Source organism: Sminthopsis crassicaudata, chromosome 4 (assembly GCF_048593235.1).
Source record: "Sminthopsis crassicaudata isolate SCR6 chromosome 4, ASM4859323v1, whole genome shotgun sequence".
Lineage (NCBI taxonomy): Eukaryota > Metazoa > Chordata > Mammalia > Dasyuromorphia > Dasyuridae > Sminthopsis > Sminthopsis crassicaudata.
This window is the reverse complement of record NC_133620.1, coordinates 448,314,034-448,337,410: the sequence shown is the minus strand read 5'-3', so window position 1 is coordinate 448,337,410 and position 23,377 is coordinate 448,314,034. Positions and strand designations below refer to the sequence as shown.

General features: G+C 40.2%; 1 protein-coding gene across 4 annotated transcripts; it reads left to right on the top strand.

Moving 5' to 3' along the window:
* The first annotated feature begins 575 nt into the window (after positions 1–575).
* Positions 576–23,247, top strand: TMEM98 (transmembrane protein 98). Of its 4 annotated transcripts, none has more exons than XM_074263597.1 (7): positions 576–732; positions 6,062–6,257; positions 8,612–8,743; positions 9,886–9,919; positions 10,980–11,095; positions 19,619–19,678; positions 20,449–23,247. In XM_074263597.1, the coding sequence occupies exons 2-7, from the start codon at positions 6,127–6,129 to the stop codon at positions 20,654–20,656; spliced, it is 681 nt and encodes a 226-aa protein (XP_074119698.1). In that variant the 5' UTR covers positions 576–732; positions 6,062–6,126; the 3' UTR covers positions 20,657–23,247. The 4 variants fall into 4 exon arrangements, with proteins under 4 accessions (XP_074119698.1, XP_074119700.1, XP_074119699.1 ...); XM_074263599.1 differs by having other exon boundaries at positions 611–732; positions 6,080–6,257; XM_074263598.1 differs by lacking the exon at positions 576–732 and adding an exon at positions 2,258–2,451.
* The last annotated feature ends 130 nt before the right edge of the window (positions 23,248–23,377 follow it).

Below are 23,377 nucleotides of genomic sequence, written 5' to 3'. Positions count from 1 at the left end.
GAATCATCAAGTGAATCAGCTCAGCCCTCAGACTTCCCATCTTGAGGCTTTTTAGCCCATTTTCTTTAAGTCTTTACCCAGAGGACCGATTTTCGTAGCTATTCTCCCTAGGTCATTCATGACAGGGCCATCCTTGTTTATTTTTCTCTTTAGCCCGTCTTGACTATCCAGCTCTGAAATGCAACTTGGCCCTTCTTATCCCCAGGATCTATTCGTTCTCCTCAGTGGAAATGAGATGCGATGTTGACCAGGATATGCGGTAATGGGGCATGGAGGAGATGTTGCAGATTCTCTGCCCAGGGCATAGTAAATAGGGAGCTGGACTTAGGAGCAGAAGGGCCTGCGTTCAGATCATATCTCAGGCATTGTGTGTCTCGGGACAAACCTTCCTTGTGCCTCAGTTTCCTCATCTGAAAAACAAAGGGGTTTGGAAGTGATGGCTTCCCAGATCCCTTCCAACTTTAAATCTGTGATCCCATGAGGTCTTTACTAAGCCCCTTCATGGGCCTCCAGCCTCACCCCCAGGAGTTTGCCTTTAGTCTTGGGAATTTATCATGATTCCTTCTGTCAACCAAGCTTACTTCCCAGCATGCCCCGCTCTCTTGGGGAGCTGCTACGGGGAGCAAAGCTCCCAGCCGACTTTTCTAATCAGTCTGGCGTCAGTTTGGAGCCTGTTCACTTTTACTCTAAACACCAGAGCCAGGAATGTGTCCCGGAGCCCGCAGGATTGGGGTAAGGCTCACCTCAGCTTTCCTCGTCCCACCCCGCCGGGGAAGGCCACCTCCGCTCTGCCCCTTCGCCATGTGCTCTTAGGAAAGGGACTTGTCCGGGGAAACTTGGCGGAGGCGAGCACCTTTTGTGCGAGGCTCGCGCTGGGGCCGCTGCCAGCCCGGGCTGGGAAGGGCTCCTCCTCCGAGGAGGGGGAGGGGAGGCCGGCCCGGCGGCGGGCTCGCCGTGACCCGTCCATGCCAGGCACCGGCCGGATAGCTTGCATTCCGATCCCACGGCGGCCCCCGGAGAGCCCAACTGGGAAAGAAAACTCCGCGTTAAGCTGGAAGCTTCCCTGGGGGGAGAGGGGGAAGGAGGGGGGGTAATGGGGGGGCGGAGGGAGGGAGAGAGAGAGAGAGAGACAGAGAGAGAGAGAGAGACAGAGAGACAGAGAGAGACAGAGAGAGAGAGAGACAGAGAGAGACAGAGAGACAGAGAGAGACACACACAGAGACACAGAGACACAGAGAGAGACAGAGACAGAGAGACAGAGAGAGAAAAGAGAGAAGGAGAGAGTATCACACAGAGAAACAGAGAGAGGGAGGGAGGGGAAGAGAGAGACAGAGACACAGAGATAAACAGAGACAGAGATAGACTGAGATGGAGATATAGAGACAGATGGAGAGATAGAAACAGAGAGAGAAAGAGAAAAGACAGATGGAGACAGAGAAAAACAAAGAGAGACAAAGTCTTAGAGAGAAACAAAGGGCTAGAGAGAAACATTGAGAAAGAAAGAGAAAGAGAGAAAAATAGACACACACACAGACACATACACAGAGGGGAGAGAGAGAAAGACAGAGACAGAGACAGAAACAGAGAAGGGGGGAGGAGAGAGAGAACAATTAAGTTCATACTGAGAGAGACAGAGAGAAAACACACACACACACACACACACACGTGCTCATGCTTGCAGAGACAAAGAGTCACACAAAAATATTGCAGTGGCCAGTGGGTCTGTTTTTCCTCTTCTATACCATGGAGAAACTCTCCTCCCCAACCAAAATGAGGCTTTTTGAAACTATTACTTCCCTGGGTGCTGAAGACTGACAAATTTAGGTGAAGTGTGACGGTTGGGGTGGGAATTGGTGGCAGCTGGCCCATCCAGAAGACAAAAAGATGAGTACAATTATGGAAGGGTCACTTTCAGTGACTCTCAAGGAACTTTTAATCAGGAGGCATAGGGATATAGGGAGGGGATGGAGCATTTGGACCCAATTGGAGCAGAAAGTCATGAATCTGAGTCTTGACATAGGCACTAGTAAGTAACCCTGGGCAAATCACTTGATTTAAGTTTTGTGTCTTCATTTCCTGACTTGTAAAATGGAGACAATAGTAGCATCTACCTCACTGGGTTATTGTGAAGATCAAATGAGATAACTTCAGTGAAATGCTTTGTAAACCTTACAGTGTTATAATCATGTTAGCTATTGGGCGAAACTCTGATTTACTGAGGAACAAACAGACCCAGACAGGGAGTGGCTTGCTTAGAGAAACAAACTAAGGGTGAAAATGCACTAGGGAAGGATGAAATTTTATTCCCCTCAAGACCAAGAGATTGAGTTTGAATTCCTGGCTCGAAGCAGTAACTCCCCCCTTTCTCCTGCGTCTCCTCAGCATCTGGTTTTGTGTTTTGCTTTTGCTCATGGACAGATGTATGTTCCTTTGGCATGGGGAAACACGTCTGTAAGTTTTGACTTTTCCTTCTACTCTCAGGGTATCAAGCAGGATCAGCAAAAGATCAGCCATTAGGGCTGTCTGAGGACGCTCACCAGTATTCCTGACAGTGTGGATTTCACTGCCTATTCTTTCCTTTTACTTTCTTCTGCCCTCTCACATTTTCTTCTCTTTTTCTGCTTTCCAGTGGATCCTGTAATTACCAACAATCATAGAAGTATAGAATGTTAGAGTTGGAAGGAGCCATAGAATATACAATGTCAGAATTAGAAGAGATCTCAGAACACAGAATGTGAAAACTGTGAGAATTCTCACAATGTACAATGTTAAAACTGAAAGAGATCATAGTACATAAAATGTTATAACTGAACAAAACCTTAAAAGATAGCAGCAAAACTGGAAGAGACCTTAGAACAAAGAATGTCAGAGATAGAAAGGACTACAGAACACAGAATATTAGAATTGGGAGAAGTGGGGGGAGGGAACAAGCAATTATTAAGCATGTGTCATGTACAAATATGACCTCATTTTATTCTTACAGCAACCTGGAAGGTGAAAGCTATTATTATTAACATTTTATAATTGAGGAATGAGGTAGACAGATTAAGAGATGTGTCAAGGGTCAAACAGCTAGTAAGTGCCTAAGACTGGATGGAATTTAGGTTTTTTGGACTTCAGACTCATGGATCTATCCACGGTACCATCTAGCTGCTTGAGAACATAGGATGTGAATAATGGACGAAATCACAGTCAGAATGTCAGAAGAAATCTCAGACAAGGGAATATCTGATCTGGGAGAAATATTGGAGCAGAGAGAGCAGAGATGAAAGAAATCTAGAAAGAAAGAACATCAGAGCTTGAAGGGATATTAGAACTTAGCATTTGAGAGCTGCAAAGGATATTAGAGCGTGGAATAATAAACCTTAGAATACAGAATGTGAGAGATAGAAGGTTCCCTGGTTGGAACATCATGGAATATTGTTCATTACTCAAAGTTCAAGTTCTAGACAATCCATTTTTAGGAAGAATTTTAATATACGAGAGAGAAGTGACCAGAAGGCTCGATGTGCTTAAGACCATGCCCTATGAGGATCAGTCGGAGTCAGTGATGTTTTCTATTGATTTTTTTCCTGCCACGTGGGCTACTTGTTTGATATGTCTTGTTATTGTTCAGTCATTTTTCATTGTATCTGACTGTGGCTCCATTTGGGATGTATGTTATGATTGTAAAGACTCACAGATCCCTTGGAAAAAAAAAATAGACCCACTAGTCATAATTTGCAGATGAGAAAACTGAGGCCCAGGGAGATTGTGAGGAGGGAATCTGAACCCAGGTCCTCTGATTCCTTAGTGTTTTTTTGTACTGTATCAGGCTGTCTTGTGTTAAAAGCAAGACATTTTACAAAAGGGGAAACTGAGGCCCCATGCCCAGGCAAATAAAATAATCAACAAGTGAAAATGTAAACCCAAGCCTTATGACTTCAACTGCAGGGATTTCCATGACACTAGCAGTGAAATTGGAAATGATTATCACTTTATGTACTTTTTAAGTCTTTCCCTCCCCTCACTGTACAAGGAGGTTAGAGCCGAGGAGCAGCCTGTACCTCACTGGAAACTGACCATGGAGTCCTCAATTTCAGCTCTTGGTAACAGACATCCCTTGCCCACATGTTCATTCAGAAGTGAAAACAGTGTTGCTACAAATAAAGTTTCCATTCAAAGCTTGACAGGTCAACCTAGTTCAAGGCGGGAAGAATAACAGTGAGTGCAGAAAAAAGCCAGATTTTGACCCTGACCTATCGTAAATACCCCGCTTTCCCAGGCTCTGGGATTTTTCTAGAGATCCTTAGATTGATGGAACTGAATCCAGACTGGAAGGGGGAGGGGTGACAATTTGTGGCATCCCCTGAGCTCAGGGAAATATTCCTGAGCTGTCACATTGTTTTCGGAGCCCAGATACATCGTAACTCTCTTTAAAAATAATTGTAAGCCTTATTTTATTACCTTTCCTTTTTATGTCCCATTCTTTAAGAATGTAGCTTTTCTTCTCTCCTTTCCCCTTTCCCCCACTCCCTTTTATACCTTGTAACATATTACAAAAGAAAAAGGTAAAAAAAAGTAATTCAGCAAATTGTGTGACTGCCTCTGATAGTGTATACTGCAATACACACCCATGGTTTCCTAATTATGTAATGAAGGCAGGGAAATGCATTTTAAAAACCTTTTCTCCCGGGACCAAGCTCCACAGTTATAACTGCACAACGCCAAGTCTTAGAGGTTTTTATTTTTTATTTTGGATTCATGTTCCTTTAATCATTGTATATATTACTTCCTTGGTTATGCTTTCTTTGTCTAAGTTTATATAAATCTCCCCATGCTTCTCTGAAGTTTTCCTCCATTGCTTCTTATGATGCCATAGTACTCCGGAGAAAGAACTGATAAATAGGTGTCTATAGAATAATTTTACATAGATAATCTATTTGTGTCTAATGGTAACCATCTCTAGGGTGGGGAGGAGGGAAGAAAAAAAAATAAAAAAATGATATTTTAATTATATATTTAAAATAAATTAAATAAAATATAAAATATGTTATATTTATATATATATATATATATATATATATATATATATATATATATATATACACACATATTTTTTTTTCCCCCTGAGGCTGGGGTTAAGTGTCTTGCCCAGGGTCACACAGCTAGGAAGTGTTAAGTGTCTGAGACCAGATTTGAACTCGGGTCCTCCTGAATTCAAGGCTGGTGCTCTATCCACTGCGCCACCCAGCTGCCCCTTGTTAACAATATTAATGTATAATTAATGTATTTAAAAAAACACCTTTTCTTCCAGGACCAAGCTCAACAATTGTAACTGTACAATGCCAAATTTTAGAGGTTTTTTGTTTTTTGGATTATCATAATATATATTATTTCCTTGATTAAGTTTTCTTACTCTGCATAAGTTTATATATGTCTCCCCATGCTTCTCTGAAGTTTTCAGCTCCATTGCTTCTTATAATGCTATAGTACTCCAGAGAAAGAACTGATAAATAGGTGTCTATAGAATAATTTTACATAGATGACCTATTTGTGTCTAATGGTAACCATCTTTAGGATGGGAAGGAGGGGGAAAAAATGAAAAAAAAACCCCACTTTACTATATATTTAAAACAAGTTAAATAAAACATAAAATATGTTAACAATATTAATATATAACTAATCTATATTATATATTATATAAATAAATTTTAAAATGAAACTATTTAAAAATAATAATTGCTAGCATTTATCTATTTATTAAAGTTGCAAAGTATTTTACACTCATTATTTCATTTGATTCTCACAACAACCCTGGGAGGTAGATATTATTTTGTAGATGAGAAAACCAAAGCACAGAGAGAGGTAAAGTGAAGTATTTGAGGCTTGAGTTGAATTCAGGTTTTTTTGATTCCAGGCCCAGTACTTTATCTGTTGTACCACAAAGCTGTCTCTATATCATCTTTTCTTTAGCTATTTCTTAGTCCATAGGCATATAGCTGGTGTAATATTCATTTTCACTAACTCTTGGAATTACTATTTATGCTTTGATTTTTCTTTTGCTTTTATTTGATTTCAGTGATCTAACATGTTTTAGGGGAATCCTGGGATGTAACCGAGTCTAGGACGAGCAAACTTGTGATCATGGAAACCGTTGTGATTGTCGCCATTGGTGTGCTGGCTACCATTTTTTTGGCCTCATTTGTGGCCTTGGTTGTGGTCTGCAGACATCGTTACTGTCGGCCCCGAGATCTGCTCCAGCATTATGACTCCAAGTGAGTTCCCTGAAGGGAGGGGAGAAGGTTCAGAGATAAAGAGCTGGAAGGGACCTTAGAAGCCATCTATAACACAATCATTTCACAGATGTGGAAACTTGAGAGATTTAGAGAATCAAAGTCACACAAGTATGGCTCTTGAAAGAAGAAACATACACTTAAAAAACATCAAGTTGGCTCTATTCAACCCAGAGTTATATGTTTGAAAGTGCTATAAAAGCAAGTTTTCTGGTTTGTGATTCATGATAATACTCTGCACTGATTAAAGAAATATCCTGAGAATCAGAGGACTTGGGTTGAAATCATACTTCTGATAATTTACTATCCATGTCACTCTGAACAAGTCACACAACTTTCTTGAGTCTCAATTTCCTTATCTGTAAATTGGACTAATTGGCCTCTGAGGTTTCTTCTAGCTCTTTATCTGTATCTTATTCATTCTGTGGACCTCAGTTTCCTCATCTTATAACAAAGGGGTTGGAATAGATGGTCCCTGAGATTTTTTGTAGTTTCAGATCTAGGATCTTATGTTCTTTTTTTCCCCTTTAGCAAACCAAGATTTTCATACATGACCAAAAACTAAAGTGAACCCAGTTTATGTCTAAACTTATAGGGAAGAGAAGGCAATAGTGGAATAGGGTTCAGGGAAGGTTGGAAAGCAAAGTCCTCAGAGATATTGGATCCTGTTGAAACAAAACCTACTACAATAGAGATCTTTGTTAGACAAAAAGGTGTTGGAACTTTGGCTGATGGACCACTTGAAGCAAGTGCTGCTCAGTATACTAAATCCCCGACATTCTGCTTTATACAAATAAAGAGCTCATGAAAAAGCATATGTAAACTGATCTCTATGATCAAATCAGTGATGCTTAATCTTCATTTCTGAATATTTCCCAGTCACAGTGGCTCCTACTCTCTCAGTTCTAAGTTCCATTCATGGGACTAGTTCCCAGGGGTGTACTGGGGTGGATTGTTACATGTGAGAAATTATATCTTGAAAATCACAAAGGTGATCAAATCAGGACTTTATCTATTGTTTTTTGATTGTTAGGCTTTAGAAAATTATGGAGAAAATGTTAAGAATGCAGATTAAATTTTAAAAATGTATTATGTATACTTTTTTCCTTCCTGGAGACCCATTTATCAGCACATATCTTCCAATCTCACTTATTCCAATCTCTTATGCTCTGGTTCCTAATTTATAATTCACTCATGTCTTCATGATTTTATTTGGGATTTTCTTGGCAAGGATATGATTTGCCATTTCGCTCTCCAGCTTATTTTACAGATGAGGAAACTGAGGCAAACAGGGTTAAGCAACTTGCTCAGGGTCACACAGCTAGTGAATGTCTAAAGCAGGATTTGAATTCAGGAAAATGAAACTTCTTGATTCCTAGCCAAAGCACCATCTAGCTGCTTCCCTAATTTACAGATAAACACTAAAATGTACCAAGGGATACTATTATTTAAGAAATGCTTATCACAGGATCTCAGATCTAAAGCTAGAAAGGATCACAGAAGCTATCTAATCTCAAATCCCATTTTACAAATGAATAAACTGAGACTCTGGGAGAGGAAGTAACTTGTTAGATTAAAGAAGTAGTAAGTACCAGAGGCAGAATTTTTAACTGAGATCGAAGTCCATAAGCAGGGAATATTTATGTCAAACAAATACCCATTATTTTGTATGTTTAAATTCAATTTCTCTTCTATATTAAGGATGACATGCCTGTTTTCCTGAAAAAATGTGAACTGTTCCTTGGACTTCATTGTAATGAGATTTGTCCTCGATGGGATTCCTCAAGGGATGTATATTTCTAGGGTTGAAGTAGAGAAGGACTGGGGTAGATGAGAGGGACTGAAACAAAATGGCAGGGGAAGTATTTACGCTGATAATTTTGAGGACAGAGTTAGGTGAATGTGAAAGTGGCTCTGGTTAATTCAAGGAAAGGACCAAAAAGAGAAAGGAGGAATGGGGAAGGAGGGGAGGTGGGGAGTGAGATAGAGTATCCCAGCAGAACAATATGGACCCCGTACCCACTCATGATGGCACACAATCCTTCCTGATTTGTCTTGTGGGTGGTAAAGTGTTTTGGAGTGACTCTGGGCATCTGAATCTCAGGCTTTTTTCTTTTTGGCTCTGGCCTCCTCTAATCACACTCTAACAGGGGAGTTCCATCCAAAAGGTGAAGCTGTCCTGAAGTCTGGTACTCAGTGGGGTTGCCAGATATAAGATGAAGGCCTTTTTCTGTCCTCCTCATCTGTTTTTTTTTTTTTGGATGAATTGTTCCCTCTCTGGCAGGAGGTCAGCATGAACTCTCCAGAAGCCATTTAACTATGCTTTTTCCTTGTAGACCAATCGTGGACCTAATTGGTGCTATGGAGACCCAATCAGAACCTTCCGAATTAGAACTGGATGATGTCGTCATTACCAACCCCCACATCGAGGCCATTCTAGAGAATGAAGATTGGATTGAGGATGCTTCGTAAGGCAGCTTTTCTCCTTAGGTTCTCCAAAGGTCCTCTGGGGTGGGCGCCTGCAAGACTGGGCTTCTGCTCCCTCATTTGTCAAATAAGGGGATTGAATGAGAACTTTTAAAATATAACATTCAATTTCAAATCCTATAGAGGTTTCATCTGCCAGGGAGCTTCACTTTTGACTAGCAATCCATCACTTTGTAATAGGACTTGGAAGCTGGGGACCTGAGTTCTAATCCAGATGTTAGTAATTTCTAGTTTTGTGCTCTTAGGCAAGACACTTAAGCTAATTGAATCTTGCTTCCCTTTTGTCCTCTAATGATGTATGTACTATCTGCTTGATAGAGCTGTATAAAAAATAATTCATAAACATTAAGGTGCTATAGAAATGGCACTTTTTATTATTGGAGGGAAACATCAGTAGAAAGAGAGCTCTGTGAGTCAGAGGATCTGTGTTCGTCTACTCTCTAATCTTTGCCTCAGCTTCCTCGTCTGTAAAATGGGGATAACAATAGCATCAATGTTCCAGGATTATTTTAAGAATCAGATAAGATAATTCTGAAATGCTTAGCTCAGATGCACAATGCTTACATAGTGAGTATCATGTAAATATTAATGATGATGACGACAATGATGAAACTTCATAAATGAGAAACTTATAAGCTCAGAGGAGAGGGCCTGGGTTTCTGGGAGGTTGGGAGGAGCTTCTACAGATAGGACCACCTGACTTTAGTCAATGAATTTATTTCATTTTGATTATATGGGATTGTTGTTGGTAAGGGCAGTAGGTGTTACATTGAATAGAGCACCAGACCTAAATTCAAATCTTCTTATGTTCAAATCTCTATTCAAATACTTACTAGCTATGATCCTGGGCAAGGCACTTCACCCTGTTTGCCTCAATTTCCTCATTTGTCAAATGAGCTAGAGAAGGAAATGGCCAACTATTCTAGTGCCCTTGCCAAAAAAAAAGTCCAAATGGGGTCACAAAGAGTCAGACACAATTGAAAAATGATTAAATAGCAGCAACAAGTTGCTGTTAATGCTGGAAACCCCATCCATGGGTCAGAGGCCAAGGAGGTTGGGATGCTGGGAGGGAGAAGGGAGGATGGCTTCTGTTTTAGACACTGACAAGCTCTTTTTTCTCCAGGGGCCTGGTATCTCATTGCATTGCTATTTTGAAGGTAATCATTTCTTATTAGCAGATCTTGACTATAATGACCACATGCTATCCATGGGGCATGAGGAAGCCCCTGAGGGCCTGAGGAAGAATCTTACTTTGGCTGCTTCTCTCAGAGGATGCATTTGGTACTTGGGATGGAGGGTGGGGAATGGTTCTGCATGGAATGAGTTGAATTTGAGTGGAATTGATAAAAATGATCCCAGGTCTATCTCCTCCTCTCTGTAATGATTTGTTCTATCCATTGCCCTTATAAAGAAGATCTGCTTTTTTTTTTTTTTTTTTTTTCTAAACCTTTGAGCATGGAAGAATGACTCTGGATACAAACCTGGGTTTAAATCACACTTCTGGCAATAGTCACTTGTGTTTACTTCCTTAGACCTCAGTTTCCTCACCTGTAAAAAGAAGGGGTTGGACTAGAGAGCCTCTGAAGGCTCTATCACCAACTGGCTGTGTGACCTTGATATATAAATCAATTTCTCTGGGCTTTAGTTGTATCACCCGTAAAATGAGGGGATTAGATTAGAAAATGTTTTTTTTTTTTCCTCTACTGATAAATCTAATAATCTATTTTTTGGGGGGCCAGTTCCTTTCAGCTCCCTAGCTCTAGGATGGGGGTGGGGGTTCAGGCATGGACGGGGCTCCTTGATGATTAGGAATGTCTGTGCTGGGGTCTTGAGGGAGTACAAGGTGGGGGTGGGGAAAGCTTTTGCTATAGGCAAAACCTTGGAGGAAAGATGAGGGTGAAAACTTTTCTGCTAAGCTCTAAGGGAAACTCAATCATATGATCTTTCTCAGGGTTCTTATTCTAGATTAGAGTTCTTTGATCCAAAATTCCAGCCCTGATTTCTGATTCTCAGCCCCCACCCCCATCTCACTTTGCATTTGCTTCTTCCCATTCCCCTGTACTGTGTTGATTCCAAGTTTGGGGAACAGACAGATAAGGAACCAAGAATTCTAACTAGGGATTAGAGTTAACTAGGGCTTGGCTATGTTCCCCCCAAAGAAGACAAAGACCTTTGGATCGTGGTCATTTTGTAACCTCCTCCTTTCTTCGCCATCAGATCTGCCATACTCTGACAGAAAAACTTGTTGCCATGACAATGGGTTCAGGGGCAAAGATGAAGACTTCTGCCAGTGTCAGTGACATCATTGTAGTGGCTAAGCGGATCAGTCCCAGGTAAGAAAGGAACCGGCCAGATCTCGGGTATCGGCGTAGAGGTAGATGATGTCCTGTGTGGAAGAGGTCTGGGGGTGAAAGGGGATGAGGAGGGGGTATACATTCACCTCACAGTTATTCACACTAATGGATGGGTGTGTTGACAAGGATAGTAGCCTTGTTCCTTTTCTCCTTCTGCACAAATAAAAATCAATAATGACAATAGATTATTCATAAATGTTGTGAATTTTTATCATTGACTTCATAATATATTCCATGGTACAGTAGGAAAAGCATTAAATTGGTTTGGATACCAGGGTTGGGCAGCAGGTGGAGCCCTGAACTTTGGAATTCTGCATTCAAATCCAGCCGTAGGCATTTATTAGATGAGCAATAACTCTGATTTGGACGAGGCACATCTTTGTCTGCCTCAGTTTCCTCATCTGTAAAAGAAGATAATAGTAGCCTCTACCTCTAAGATTGCTGTGGGAAATCAAACAAGATAATGTTTGTAGAGTGTTTTTCAAATCTTTAAGGGCTATATAAATGCTTATATTTTTAATAATATATCATTGCACATATTAAATGTGCTATGGTCTATTATATAACATATATGATATATATATCTAGCTATAGTATAGACAGTATTATACCTGTATTATATAATACACAATGTATAAATCAAATACATATGCACATATATGGCATATACATGTATATAACATGCATATATGGATTGATATATATATGGATAAACTATATATGCACATACACATATAATATCATGATGATATTTTGATATCTTGATGATGTGATGATAATTTGATACCATATACTGTATGACCTTAACTTCTCTGAAATAGAATTAGAAACACTTGAACTGTCTATCATTATATAGTTATAGAATATTATGAGAAATCTTAAAACACTATATGCTATGATTATAAGATTAAAAAAAAAAGTAGATCTCTTTATGATGTCCGTCTTCAGCTCACTCAGTTGATTTTCCCTAAATATTTCCAATATTTAGGCAGTTTCAGGGGATGAAACCCTCTGCAACTGCTCTGGCTGATTCAAAGATGCCAATTTGCGATTAAACATTTTACCTGATGCACATTATGTTGGGGTGAATAGAATGATGCACCTGGATCCCGACACATGAATTCTAATTTGACATTTCCCACTCAGTAGCTGTGTGACCTCAGACAAGTCATTCAGCTTTACTGAATATCAGTTTCCTCATTTCTGTAATTGGACCAGTAATGCTTGTAATAGGGTAGAGCTAAAATGGCTTGTCATATATATATATATATATGATCTCATGTGATATGCACATAAGCCTGTGATATAGGCCCTATTTTCTCCATTTATACAGATGAGGAAATTGAATTTGAGAAAGGACCTCTTTTACTATTTATATGACCTTGACCTGGCATCTTATCTAGTTCTACATTTGTTAACCCCTTGAGTGATTTGATCTCTTTGGGCCTCAGTTTCTTTCCCAGCCCAATGAGGGGATTAGACTAAATCACTTGTGGGTTCTATTCTTTGAATCTATGATCCCTGCTGCCTGCTTTAAGCACCAAAGAACCAGATCTGGAAGATCATCTAGTCTAACGGTTTCATTTTTTACTTGAGGAAACTGAGATTCAGAGAAATTGATTTATCCAAAATCTGTCAAGTGGCAGAGACGGGATTTGAACCTAAATTCTGACTGGATCAGCTTCCTACGATGCTATATCAACTCTGTTGTCCACTGCCTTAGTTGATGAGGGAAAGAACGAGTAAACGTTTTCTCTACGCAGCAGAAATTCCATACGTTAGGTGCCAACTTCATCTCCATTGCCAGCAAGGGCCCCGATTTGCACCGGATATTTTGAAGAAAAATAAAACCAGCCTCTTCTAGGAAGTCTAGAAGTCTATGGTGGCACTGCCACCTAGCGGGAACTTTGTGAACATGCTTGAACCATGAAATAGCTTACCTGTTCTGGTGGTAGATGGAAGCTCCAATGAGAATCATTCTCCAAGGCAGACCACCAACTGCTTTGCTATTTAGAATCTGTTTGACACTCAAAGCCCCCTTCTATTTTTTCCAGTCTTCTTCCATCTTACTCCCCAGCATTCATTCCTCTATCCAGTGATACTGGTCCTGACCATTCCAATGAACAAGATCCTCTATTTCTCAGCTCAGGGAAATCTCTCTGGACATCCCCCAAGCCTGGAATACTCTCGTTCCTCCCCTCTGAATACTGACATTCCTGGCTTCTTTTAACTCCCAACTAAAATTGGGTGGGAAGTGATAGGATTAGATCAGGTTAAAATTCTGAAGTCCACTGATGTCTAAGGGATTCATGTTTAGATTTTAGGGGATCTTTGAAGTTGCATGGGGAAAAATTGCATCTCTATTTTGCAGGAAGCCTTCCCCAGCCCTGATTAATCTCTTACATCTGTTTTTTTATATAAGTATTTTTAATTAATTTTTATAATTATAACATTTTCTTTGACAGTATATATGCATAGGTAATTTTTTACAACATTATCCCTTGTACTCCCTTCTGTTCCGAATTTTTCCCCTCCTTCCATCCACCCCCTCCCCTAGATGGCAGGCATTCCCATACATATTAAATATCTTATAGGATATCCTAGGTACAATACATATGTGCAGAACCGAATTGTTGTTGTTGCAAAGGAAGGATTGTATTCGGAAGGTAAAAATAATCTGGGAAGAAAAACAAAACAAAACAAAACAATGCTCACAGTTTATTACATCTGTTAATTATTATTATTTTGGGGATATTTGTAGGATTTTCTTTTTAAAAAATTTAAATCTAAGCTATGTGTGTGTGTGTGTTTATGGGTATGTAAGCTGTTTTCCTTCCTTCCAGTCCTGCTGACAGGAGAAGGCCAGCATTTGACACACAAACCAATATTCGTGTATTTAAATACACACAAATGCAAAACTGTACAATACAGTTTTAAATAACATTTGTGCATTTAAACACACACACAGATGTGAAACTATAGAATACACAGTTTCAAATAACATTGTGCATTTACACACATATAGATGTGAAATTATACAATGCACATTTTAAATAATATTTGTGCATTTACACACAGATGTGAAATCATACAATACACAACATTTGTGCATTTATACACACAGATGTGAAACTATATAACCCAGTTTTAAATAATATTTGTGCACTTACATATACACAGATGTGGAATATGCAATACATAGTTTTAAATAACATTTGTACATTTACACACACATGTGTGAAACTATACAATACATAGTTTTAAATATCAGTTCTCCGTCTGGAGGTGAGTAGCACCTTCTTTCATAGGTCCTTTGTAGTTGATTTGAATCTGTTAATTATTTCCTATTTGTCCTGTCTATAATTGACTTTGTGTAGATTTAGTATGCATTTTTTCTTTTTTGTGTTTTGTCTCCTCTGGTAGATTGTAAGCTCACTGAGGGAAAGGACTCTCTTTTGCTTCTTTTTGTATCCCCAGCATTTAGCATAGTGCCTGGCACATAGTAGGTGTTTAACAAATGTTTCTTGGTTGATTGAGTCTAACAGAGTTGCTCAGACACTAAGAAGTTAAGTCATTTATCCAGCTCACTCAACCAGTGTGTCTCACAAAGTGATTCTAATTCAAAACTTGCTGGCTCTGAGAATATCTCTCTAACCTTTAAGGTTTCTGGCCTCTCTACTTTCTATTTCCCCATGGTAGGGAAATCTCAGCTCCTGGAAAAAGATGCAGAATTCTGTATTTCAGCATTCTGTGAGAGCTCCAGAAGTTCATTTAATCTTTTTGCCCTTGAAAAGCTGGATAATACAGTTTAGAGACTGTTGAATTTGGTGTCAGAAAGATTGACTAAATCAAGATGACCGAGTTTCCAAGCAGTTAGCAACATTGACTGAGACAAGAGTACATAGTCTTGTGGGAGGAATAGAAAAGAATTACCCAGGCTGACTGTCTTGGAGAAGCTTAAGGAGGGGAAGTGACCATAGAACTGCAGAGGGAAAGAGGGAAGGGAAGAAGTAGAGCTGAACAGAGAGAGACACGTCTACCTTCCCTTTTGGTGCTGTCCTTAGCTCATGGGTATGTCTCCCATCTACTCCTGCCTAGATGGACCCTGAACCTTAACTCCTAATACCAAGTGGGAAGGAAAATAATAGCTGATTTAGTACAACCCCATCCTTGTCCTTTCACCCTTGACCTTGGAGATTCAGCTTTGTATAATCAAGATACTGTTCATTTATTTCTTCTCAGGGATAGCTAATCCTCCTTCTTTCCTTCCGACCTTCCAGCTCTGCTTAAGCAGGTCAAACAAGTTTCTGAAATACCAATCTATTAGTGAATAATAATAAGAGCTAATTGTAACATTTTTAGTGCTTGCAAAGCACTTTATAATATTATCACATTTTCTCCTTACAACAACTCTGGAAAGAAAGTACTTTTATTTTCCTCATTTTACAAATGAGGAAAGGAGATAGTCAGGTAAAGTGACTTGTACAAGGTCATGTAGCTAGTAAGTATCTGAGGATGGATTTGAATTCAGGTCTTCCTGATTCCTGGTCTAGCTTTTCATCTACTGCACCATCTTGGAATTTAGTATTAGGTTAGCTGACTGATGAAGATGAGTAATGTTAAGGAAGCACAATATGCTCGGGGCTGTCTGTGATGGATAAAACTGGGGTTGGGTTAGTGAAGAGCTCAGGAGTGGGCTGCTGCTTTTTGTTGATCTCCTCTCATCCCCTCAAGAAAATCAGAGAACACAATGAAGTATATCTTTTCCTGCCTCCATGCATATGCTTATAACACTAGCGCCCAAAGAGGCTAGTCCAACTACCATCGTTTTACAAATAGGGAAACAAAGGCACATGGAGTTATAAAGCAACTTGTCCTAGGTCACATAGGCCAAAAGCAACAGGGCAAGGATTTGAACTGATATTCTCTGTCTCTTTCCTTTTCCCCAATCCCTTCCCTTTCTTCTTGTTGCTCAATTCCTCATTCCCTATTCTCTCTTATTTCTGCTCTTGTCCACTTACTCCAGGGACCATGTTTATCTTTTGTCAGATCTTATCTGTCAGGAGACAGATTTGAAGGCTCACAGAGAAAGCAAGGGGCCTTCTTTCTCACCTCGCTTCTAATTTTCTCAGAGGATGGTCCCAGCAGGCTGGTTTAAGGGCTCAGTGCTTTCTCACTCAGAAGCTCAAGAGCTCCTGGAAAACATTTGAGTAGAATTCTTCCTCAAACATTTCTTGGAAGTGAAACAATACATTTTTTCCCATTTCTTGTCTGACTAGACATTAAGATGGCTGTGAGCAGGGCCTGGAGTTAAACCATGTCCCCAAGTCAGAATGGACAGCATTCATTTATCAAATCCATTTTATTTTAAAATTAAAACCATCATCTGAACGCAAGGAACCATAAACTGATTTGAATGAGGATTTAACTTATTTGCAGTGTGGTACAGTGGAAAGAGACATGTCCATTGACATTTGAATGTGGTTCTCCTAGATTCCCCCTCTCTGATGTTTACCACTCATGTGATGTTAGGCAAGTCACTTAGCCTTTCATAGAATCTCAGTTTCCCTAAATGTATAATAGGGGTGTATTTGGATTAAATGAGTTCCAAGGTCCTGGCCAGCTCCTTTTTATTGTTTTGTTGTCTGAATCTTCATGACCCATGGACCAGAGCATATCTTCCTTGTCTCTCAAAGTCTGTCCAAGATCAAGTTCATTTCTCCCATGATACAATCCATCCATCTCATTCTTTGCCATCCTCTTTTCCTTTTGCCTTAAGACAACTCCTAAGATGCTAGGATTGGAGCTTTTCTTAGGTGGGGACCTTCTCTTCATTACTGCAGAATGCAGCTCTTCCATCCCTGAGAGTATTGTGGCCTAAAAATTCCTGACTGTATAGCTTATTGTTCTACAGCTGGAAAAAAACTTTACCTAGTCCGCCCCTCCTCTTCATTTTATATTTGAGGATATTGAGCCCTGGAGAGAAGTAGTTGATCACAGGACATTCAGATTCATTGGTTCATGTATTTAGATCTTAAAAGTGACCTCAGAGATCACCTAATTTGACCTCTTTCTTGCCAAGGATATATAGAAAGTAATTAGCAGAGCTGGGATTGGATATTTCCATTCGCAGAGTCCTCCGAGGCCATTTAGTCTACCTCTCTCTTCTTATACTTTATATATAAGGAAACTGAAGTCCAGAGCAGTTAAATGATTGACCAGAAATTGCAAAGCAATCCAATAATGGAACCAGTTGAACCCAGGCCCTCTGGCTCCAAATCTGGTGCTCTTTCCACCATACTTCATTCTATCCAAGTTTGTTGGACAAGCTCCTGGTGCTGAATTCCCTTCAACCCTGTTAAGCTGGTTTTTGGATGACAGCTACATAATCTAAGGATCCCTGGCCCATACTCAAAATTCTTTGGCATAATAGGACCATCCAGAACTGGCATACCTTCATAGTAGAGGACTAGGATGGCCAGGGGATCAATGGGGAGGCATCCAAATAGGACATCAGCAGGTCAGTCCAAAGTTCAATTCTATTTTATTTTTCAATTACATGTAAAGTTAGTTTTTAACTTTAATTTTTTAAAAAAGATTTTGAATTCCAATTTTTCCCTCCTTCCTTCCCTTCCTTTTCCACTCCCCAAGATAAGTAATTTGAGATAGGTTATACATGTACAATAATTTTAAATGTATTTCCACATTAGTAATGTGAAAGAAAAAGCAGAACAAAAGGGAAAAGAAACAAGAGAGAAAAAGCAAACAAAAAAGGTGAAAACAATATGCTAAATAGTCTCCCTAGTTCTTTCTCTGGCATTTTCTATCCCAAGTCTGTTGAAATTGTCTTGAATCACTGTATTATTGAGAAAAACTAAGTCTCTCATAGCTGATCATTGCAGAATCTTGCTGTTACTGTGTACAATGTTCTCTTGGTTCTGCTCATTTCATTCAGCATCAGTTCATGTAAGTCTTTCTAGGATTTTCTGCAATCAGCCAGCTTATAGAACAATAATATTCCATTATATCCATATACTATAACTTATTCAGCCATTGCCTAACTGAAGGGAATCTACTCAACTACAAACATCAAACCAAAGCCACACCAGGTACTAAAATAGAATTTAATGAACTGAACCTTAGCAGCTACTTCCCTTTACAGGAGCCCCTGATGCTGTAAATGTGCTCCAAGAGAACTCCCAAAGATAGATCTTGAGTTAGTGAATGTTGGCTTTGGAATTGGAAAGATTGATTCAACTCCTGGCTTTTGTTTTTTATTTATTACTTATATTACCATCAATCATATTATTTCTCTGGACCTCGGTTTCACCCTGTGGCTAATGAGAGAGTTGAAGATGATGATCACTAGGGTGCCTTCAAATCCTAGATGGAATTAAGCAATTAATATGAGCAAGGTCATAGTAGCAAAAAAGTCCTTGGAGGTAATCCAATAAATGGCCTCTAAGTAAAAAAGTAACAGGGTCCCAAGAGTGAAAATATAAGAGAGGAAGGGATTGAGCAATAGGAAGAAGGAAAAAAAAGTAATGAATGGAAAAAGTCAAAGGTCTTAGTTCTGATTTTTTTCCCCTCTGATACAAGACTCTAATTTCCTTGGCCAAATATCTCCTTGTTTCATAAATGAATAAACTGAGGCCCAGAGAGATGGTTTTGCCAGGGCCACACAGATAAGTGTCATGGTCTTGTGGATAGTTGGAATGATGAAGGGAGTTTCTATACTGGGAGCTCTTTTTGCTGTTAAAAGTATTGCTCATGGGGCAGCTAGGTGGCACAGTAGATACAGCAGCAGCCCTGAAGCCAGGAGGACTTGAGTTCAAATGTGACCTCGGACACTTAACACGTCCTAGCTGTGTGACCTTAGGCAAGTCACTTAACCCCAATTGCCTCAGCAAAAATAAAATAAAACAAAATAAAAGTGTTGGTCACCTCCCCTTCTTACACTTGCAAAGAACAAGAAGTATGAGGTAACACTATGGGACCATAAGTTGAGAGCTGGAACAAATGCCATCTTGTCTAACCTCATTTTACAAAACTGAAGCATAAGTTGCCCAGAGTCGGTGCTAGTGAGGGTAAGTGCTAGAACTTGAACCCAAATCTTTCCCTTTGGATAATGCTGCACCAGCAGTGTGCTAAGTGCTTGGGAAGGCTAGAATGATCACCATCATAAAAGCTGTCATTTATACTGTGTTTCATATAAATATGATCTCATTTCATCCTCACAATGATCTTGGGAAGTAGCTGCTATCATGATCCCTATTTTGCACATGAGTCTCTTCTGAAATGACTTTGCACATATTTAAAAAAATATATGCATTTGTGTACATGTTGTCACCTCTAATAGATTATAAACACCTCGAGGACCTGGGTTTTGTTTACAGCCCTCATGCCTTGCACGGTGTTTGACCCACAGCAGGTACTTGATGAATGCTTGTTGATTAAACTTCAAACTTAATAGAATATTTAAAAATGTTTTTCTCTTCCCAGAGTGGATGACGTTGTGAGATCCATGTACCCTCCGCTGGACCCTAAGCTTCTGGATGCTCGGTGAGGAGGCACATATGACTTGGGCTATTTGCCAGAGGTGGCAGTTGGGTAGTGAGTCAACCAATGAGTCAACCAACGAGTCTGTAACCAAGCAACAGACTTCTCAGTCATCCAATAAGCTAATGGTTACTCCTAGAGCACATGTCCTTCCATGGGAGGTAGTGAGTCTCTAAAGTAGCCATGTTCTTAGTCTTGAGTCACAGAGGAGCTCCTTCAGGCAACGTCCCAGCAACAGGAATGAGATCTTGTTACATATCTAAGGTCACTCCGGCTCTGTCTGGATCCTGAATTGGTTTTTGAAATTTGAGAGAGCATTTATTAAGTTTGGGGATTTTGCATATTGCTAACATGGTTGGGGATAACTAGTTATCTTGTTCTGATTCAGTGGTGAGATAATCCCATTTCAAGGTCCTTGGAAGTAGAGAGAACCAGTCTTAAGTTTTAGATTTTAATATCTAAAAATAGGCTTGTGCCTCCTAATGGGGGGTTTCCCTTCTTATACCCTGAAAGGAGAAGGAAGTAGAAGATAATGCTAAAGGACCAAGTATTAAGAGCTGGAAGAAATCTCAGCTCACATCCCTACCCCCAAACACTCCAACTCATTGTTAACCCAGGACTTAGAACTGTGCCTGGCACATAGTAGGCTCTTTTATTTGGATAAACAACAATGATAATAATCTCACCTCTTTTTTGGGGGTAAACAACAACAATAACCTCACTTCTTTCAGTAGGGTAACCTGATCCTGTTGTTGTTGTTGTTGTTTTTTCAGCACCACTGCTCTCCTTCTGTCGGTCAGTCACCTGGTGCTGGTGACCAGAAACGCCTGCCACCTGACCGGGGGTCTGGATTGGATCGACCAGTCATTGTCGGCAGCCGAGGAGCACTTGGAAGTGCTCCGGGAAGCAGCTTTGGCCTCTGAGCCAGAGAGGGGTCTCCCAGGTGCTGAGGGCTTCCTTCAGGAGCAGTCTGCCATCTAGCTGTGGCTAGCTTGCCACAGGGGGGCAGACTTCTGGCACTCCAGGGAATCTTTAGTTTTTGGGTTATTCTGTAGGATTTAGTTGGCTCGCTCAGCTCCCAAGTGAAGCTCTTTGTGTGTACGTGAGTATGACAGCACGACCCATTGGCAGCTGTGGTTACCCTTGGTGGCCAGTGGTAAAGTGGTGTAGAGACCACAGTGTCTACACTGACTGCCACGTTTAGGGTTTGATCATTTCCTCTTGGCCCCATGCCCACACATTGGGTACACTGCTTTATCTGGATTGTCCTGTTTTGGCAGTGGTCTGGTGGTCTGAACAATTAAGTGTTTCTTAGTTAACAGAATTACATTGATATGAGATATAATCCTGGAAATATGGAAGGAGGGATTCCTTTCTGTCCAGAGATGTGTTTGGCAAATAACAGAAGAATAAGTTGGTGGGAAGGGGGTGGGTGGATACTTTTCAGTCAATGAGCCTTAGGAGACTCAGAATTGAAGACCTCGATGTCTCAAGGACGTATATTAGAGCATCAGCCATAAAAAAGTGGCTTTGGAGCCAGGAAAAACTGAGTGCAAGTCTCATCTCTGATAAGCTAATGGGGTGGACAAGTCACTTAATATCTGTGTCCTGGGCAACTGGACTAGAAATCGACAGCAATTTCCAACCTGGGAGAGGGAATTTCCTCATAGGGAATTCCTTATACTTGTGAAAGAGGGAAGGAAGTAAGCATTTATTAAACACCTACTATGTGCCTATAACTCTATTAAGTATTATACCAATGAAATGATAGGTTCAGTTAAAAAAAAAACTTATTCAAAACCACTAATTTATCAGGACAGGCAAGCTGTTTGTTGTCATGAGTATGACCCATTTTTGTCTGCTGTTCAGATATGGGGACCAAGGTTCTCCCAGTCACCCTGAGCACATATCTTAAAGTTGAAATTCTGAAGACATTGGTACTGCTCAGAAATTTAGGTGAAGGTATAGAGGGCAGAGTCACATCACCTCTGTAGTCCTCAAATTCCTTCTCTGTAATATGAAAAGAATTGGACTACATTGGCCTCTAAGGTCCCTTCTGGCTCAGAATCTATTATCCTGGAATTCACTTTGCCTTCCTGTGTCTCAGCTTTCCCATCTGTAAAATGGGGAGGTGGAACTAGATGGCCTTTATCTCCAGACTCATAATCTCACCAGCCTTTTAGCCTTTCTGGCTAATTTCCTTTCTCTTTAAGTTGAAAAAGCTACATCAGATAGCCTGTGAGGTACTTTCCAATTTTAAATCCATGAGATAAGGTTCTTTAACAATTGACATAATGCAGGAACATCAAGGGCCCTTTCTCTTTCCTGAGATCTGTTTGGCAACTGATAAAGGATCATTTGGTGTGATGGGTGAGGGTGGGTCCTTTTCAGTCATTGAGCTTAGGGAACTCAGAAATGAAACTGGAAAACTTTGTTGTCTCAGTATTTGTTGCCATGTTATGGGAGATTCCACACTGCCAGGTCTACTGAGAGCTGTTTTCTGCCCTTGCGGGGTAAAGAAGGCACTTCTTCAGCTCCCAAATCACTGATTGGGGGACAGAATTGATTCTGTACCAAATACTACTATTTATTACAAGGAAGATGAAACCTGTCACTTTAATGTTTAGGCCCTAGGCTGAGATGTCACAAAATAAGACCTGATTCTGAAAGATAAAGGCAATTTTGATGTCTTTTTCAACATACCCAAAGGCCATAGTGTTCTGGTGTTCTAGTTGGGAAGTCATATTTTTATGTTATGGAAACTTGTGGGTTGGTCCATTGTTGAGACTGAGGGAGATCTTTGCTTAGGGAGGGAGAAGGAGAAAGGGAGGATCCCTTATGGCCATCTATGTAATATATATAGCAAGTTATCCAGATTTCTATTGTAGAACTAGGGTTCAGGGAAACAGGGCTGAATTTCAGCATACAAAGAGCCAAGAGGAGTCTTTGAACCTTAAATGAGACCCTTATTATCTTGAGCTCCTAGGTTCCTCACTTCAGAGACACTGATTTCTGGCTTTCTGAAGCTCAGGGTAAGTGAAATCAGCTTGTGATAATAAGGTCACTCAGTCCTGAAAAAACTGAAAAGTTAGATTGGATGGTGGCCCCTTTCTATCACTTCTCAATTAGGTACTTAGATCACCGTTCTTTTGTTTGGGTTCACTCTAAGGAGAACATCTACACTCTCTTTAGCTATAATGTAAATGATGATCAGATGATTCTAGGACATCTCATTTTCATTTTAAAAGAGATGGCTCCTTAAACTAAGACACTGAAGACCTGACATGGAATTTCAGTCTTTATCCAAGTAATGGGAGAACTTGGGGAGACCTTTCCAATGACCTAGAAAACAAACATCAAACCTGCGGCCTCCATATGTAAGATCTGAGTGCCAACACAACCAAATCCACATTGACTCACAACTGGAAGAGCCCCCAATTTCTTCATGTATGTTGTACCTCACTGGCCAGATGTGATTCGCTTGTGCACCTTGCTGCTTTGTAGTTTTGCTTTTATTTTATGTGTTGAACAAATCGAAATCACTCAATAAAATGGATGTTCATGAATGACAATTCTGTCAACTCAATCATCCAGACTCCTTGGGAACTGGATTCAGGAGATCCCTTGCTGCAGCAGAGATGCATTTGCCTATGAACAAACCAACTTTCTGGAGGTGACTTCCTTTTTGTGGAGGATCCAACT

Excerpts from the sequence above, each read along its gene's own strand:
- TMEM98 (XM_074263596.1), top strand. Across the intron at positions 11,096-19,618 it reads GCTAAGCGGATCAGTCCCAG|AGTGGATGACGTTGTGAGAT; the intron begins GTAAGAAAGGAA and ends TTCTCTTCCCAG. Across the intron at positions 19,679-20,448 it reads CCTAAGCTTCTGGATGCTCG|CACCACTGCTCTCCTTCTGT; the intron begins GTGAGGAGGCAC and ends TTGTTTTTTCAG.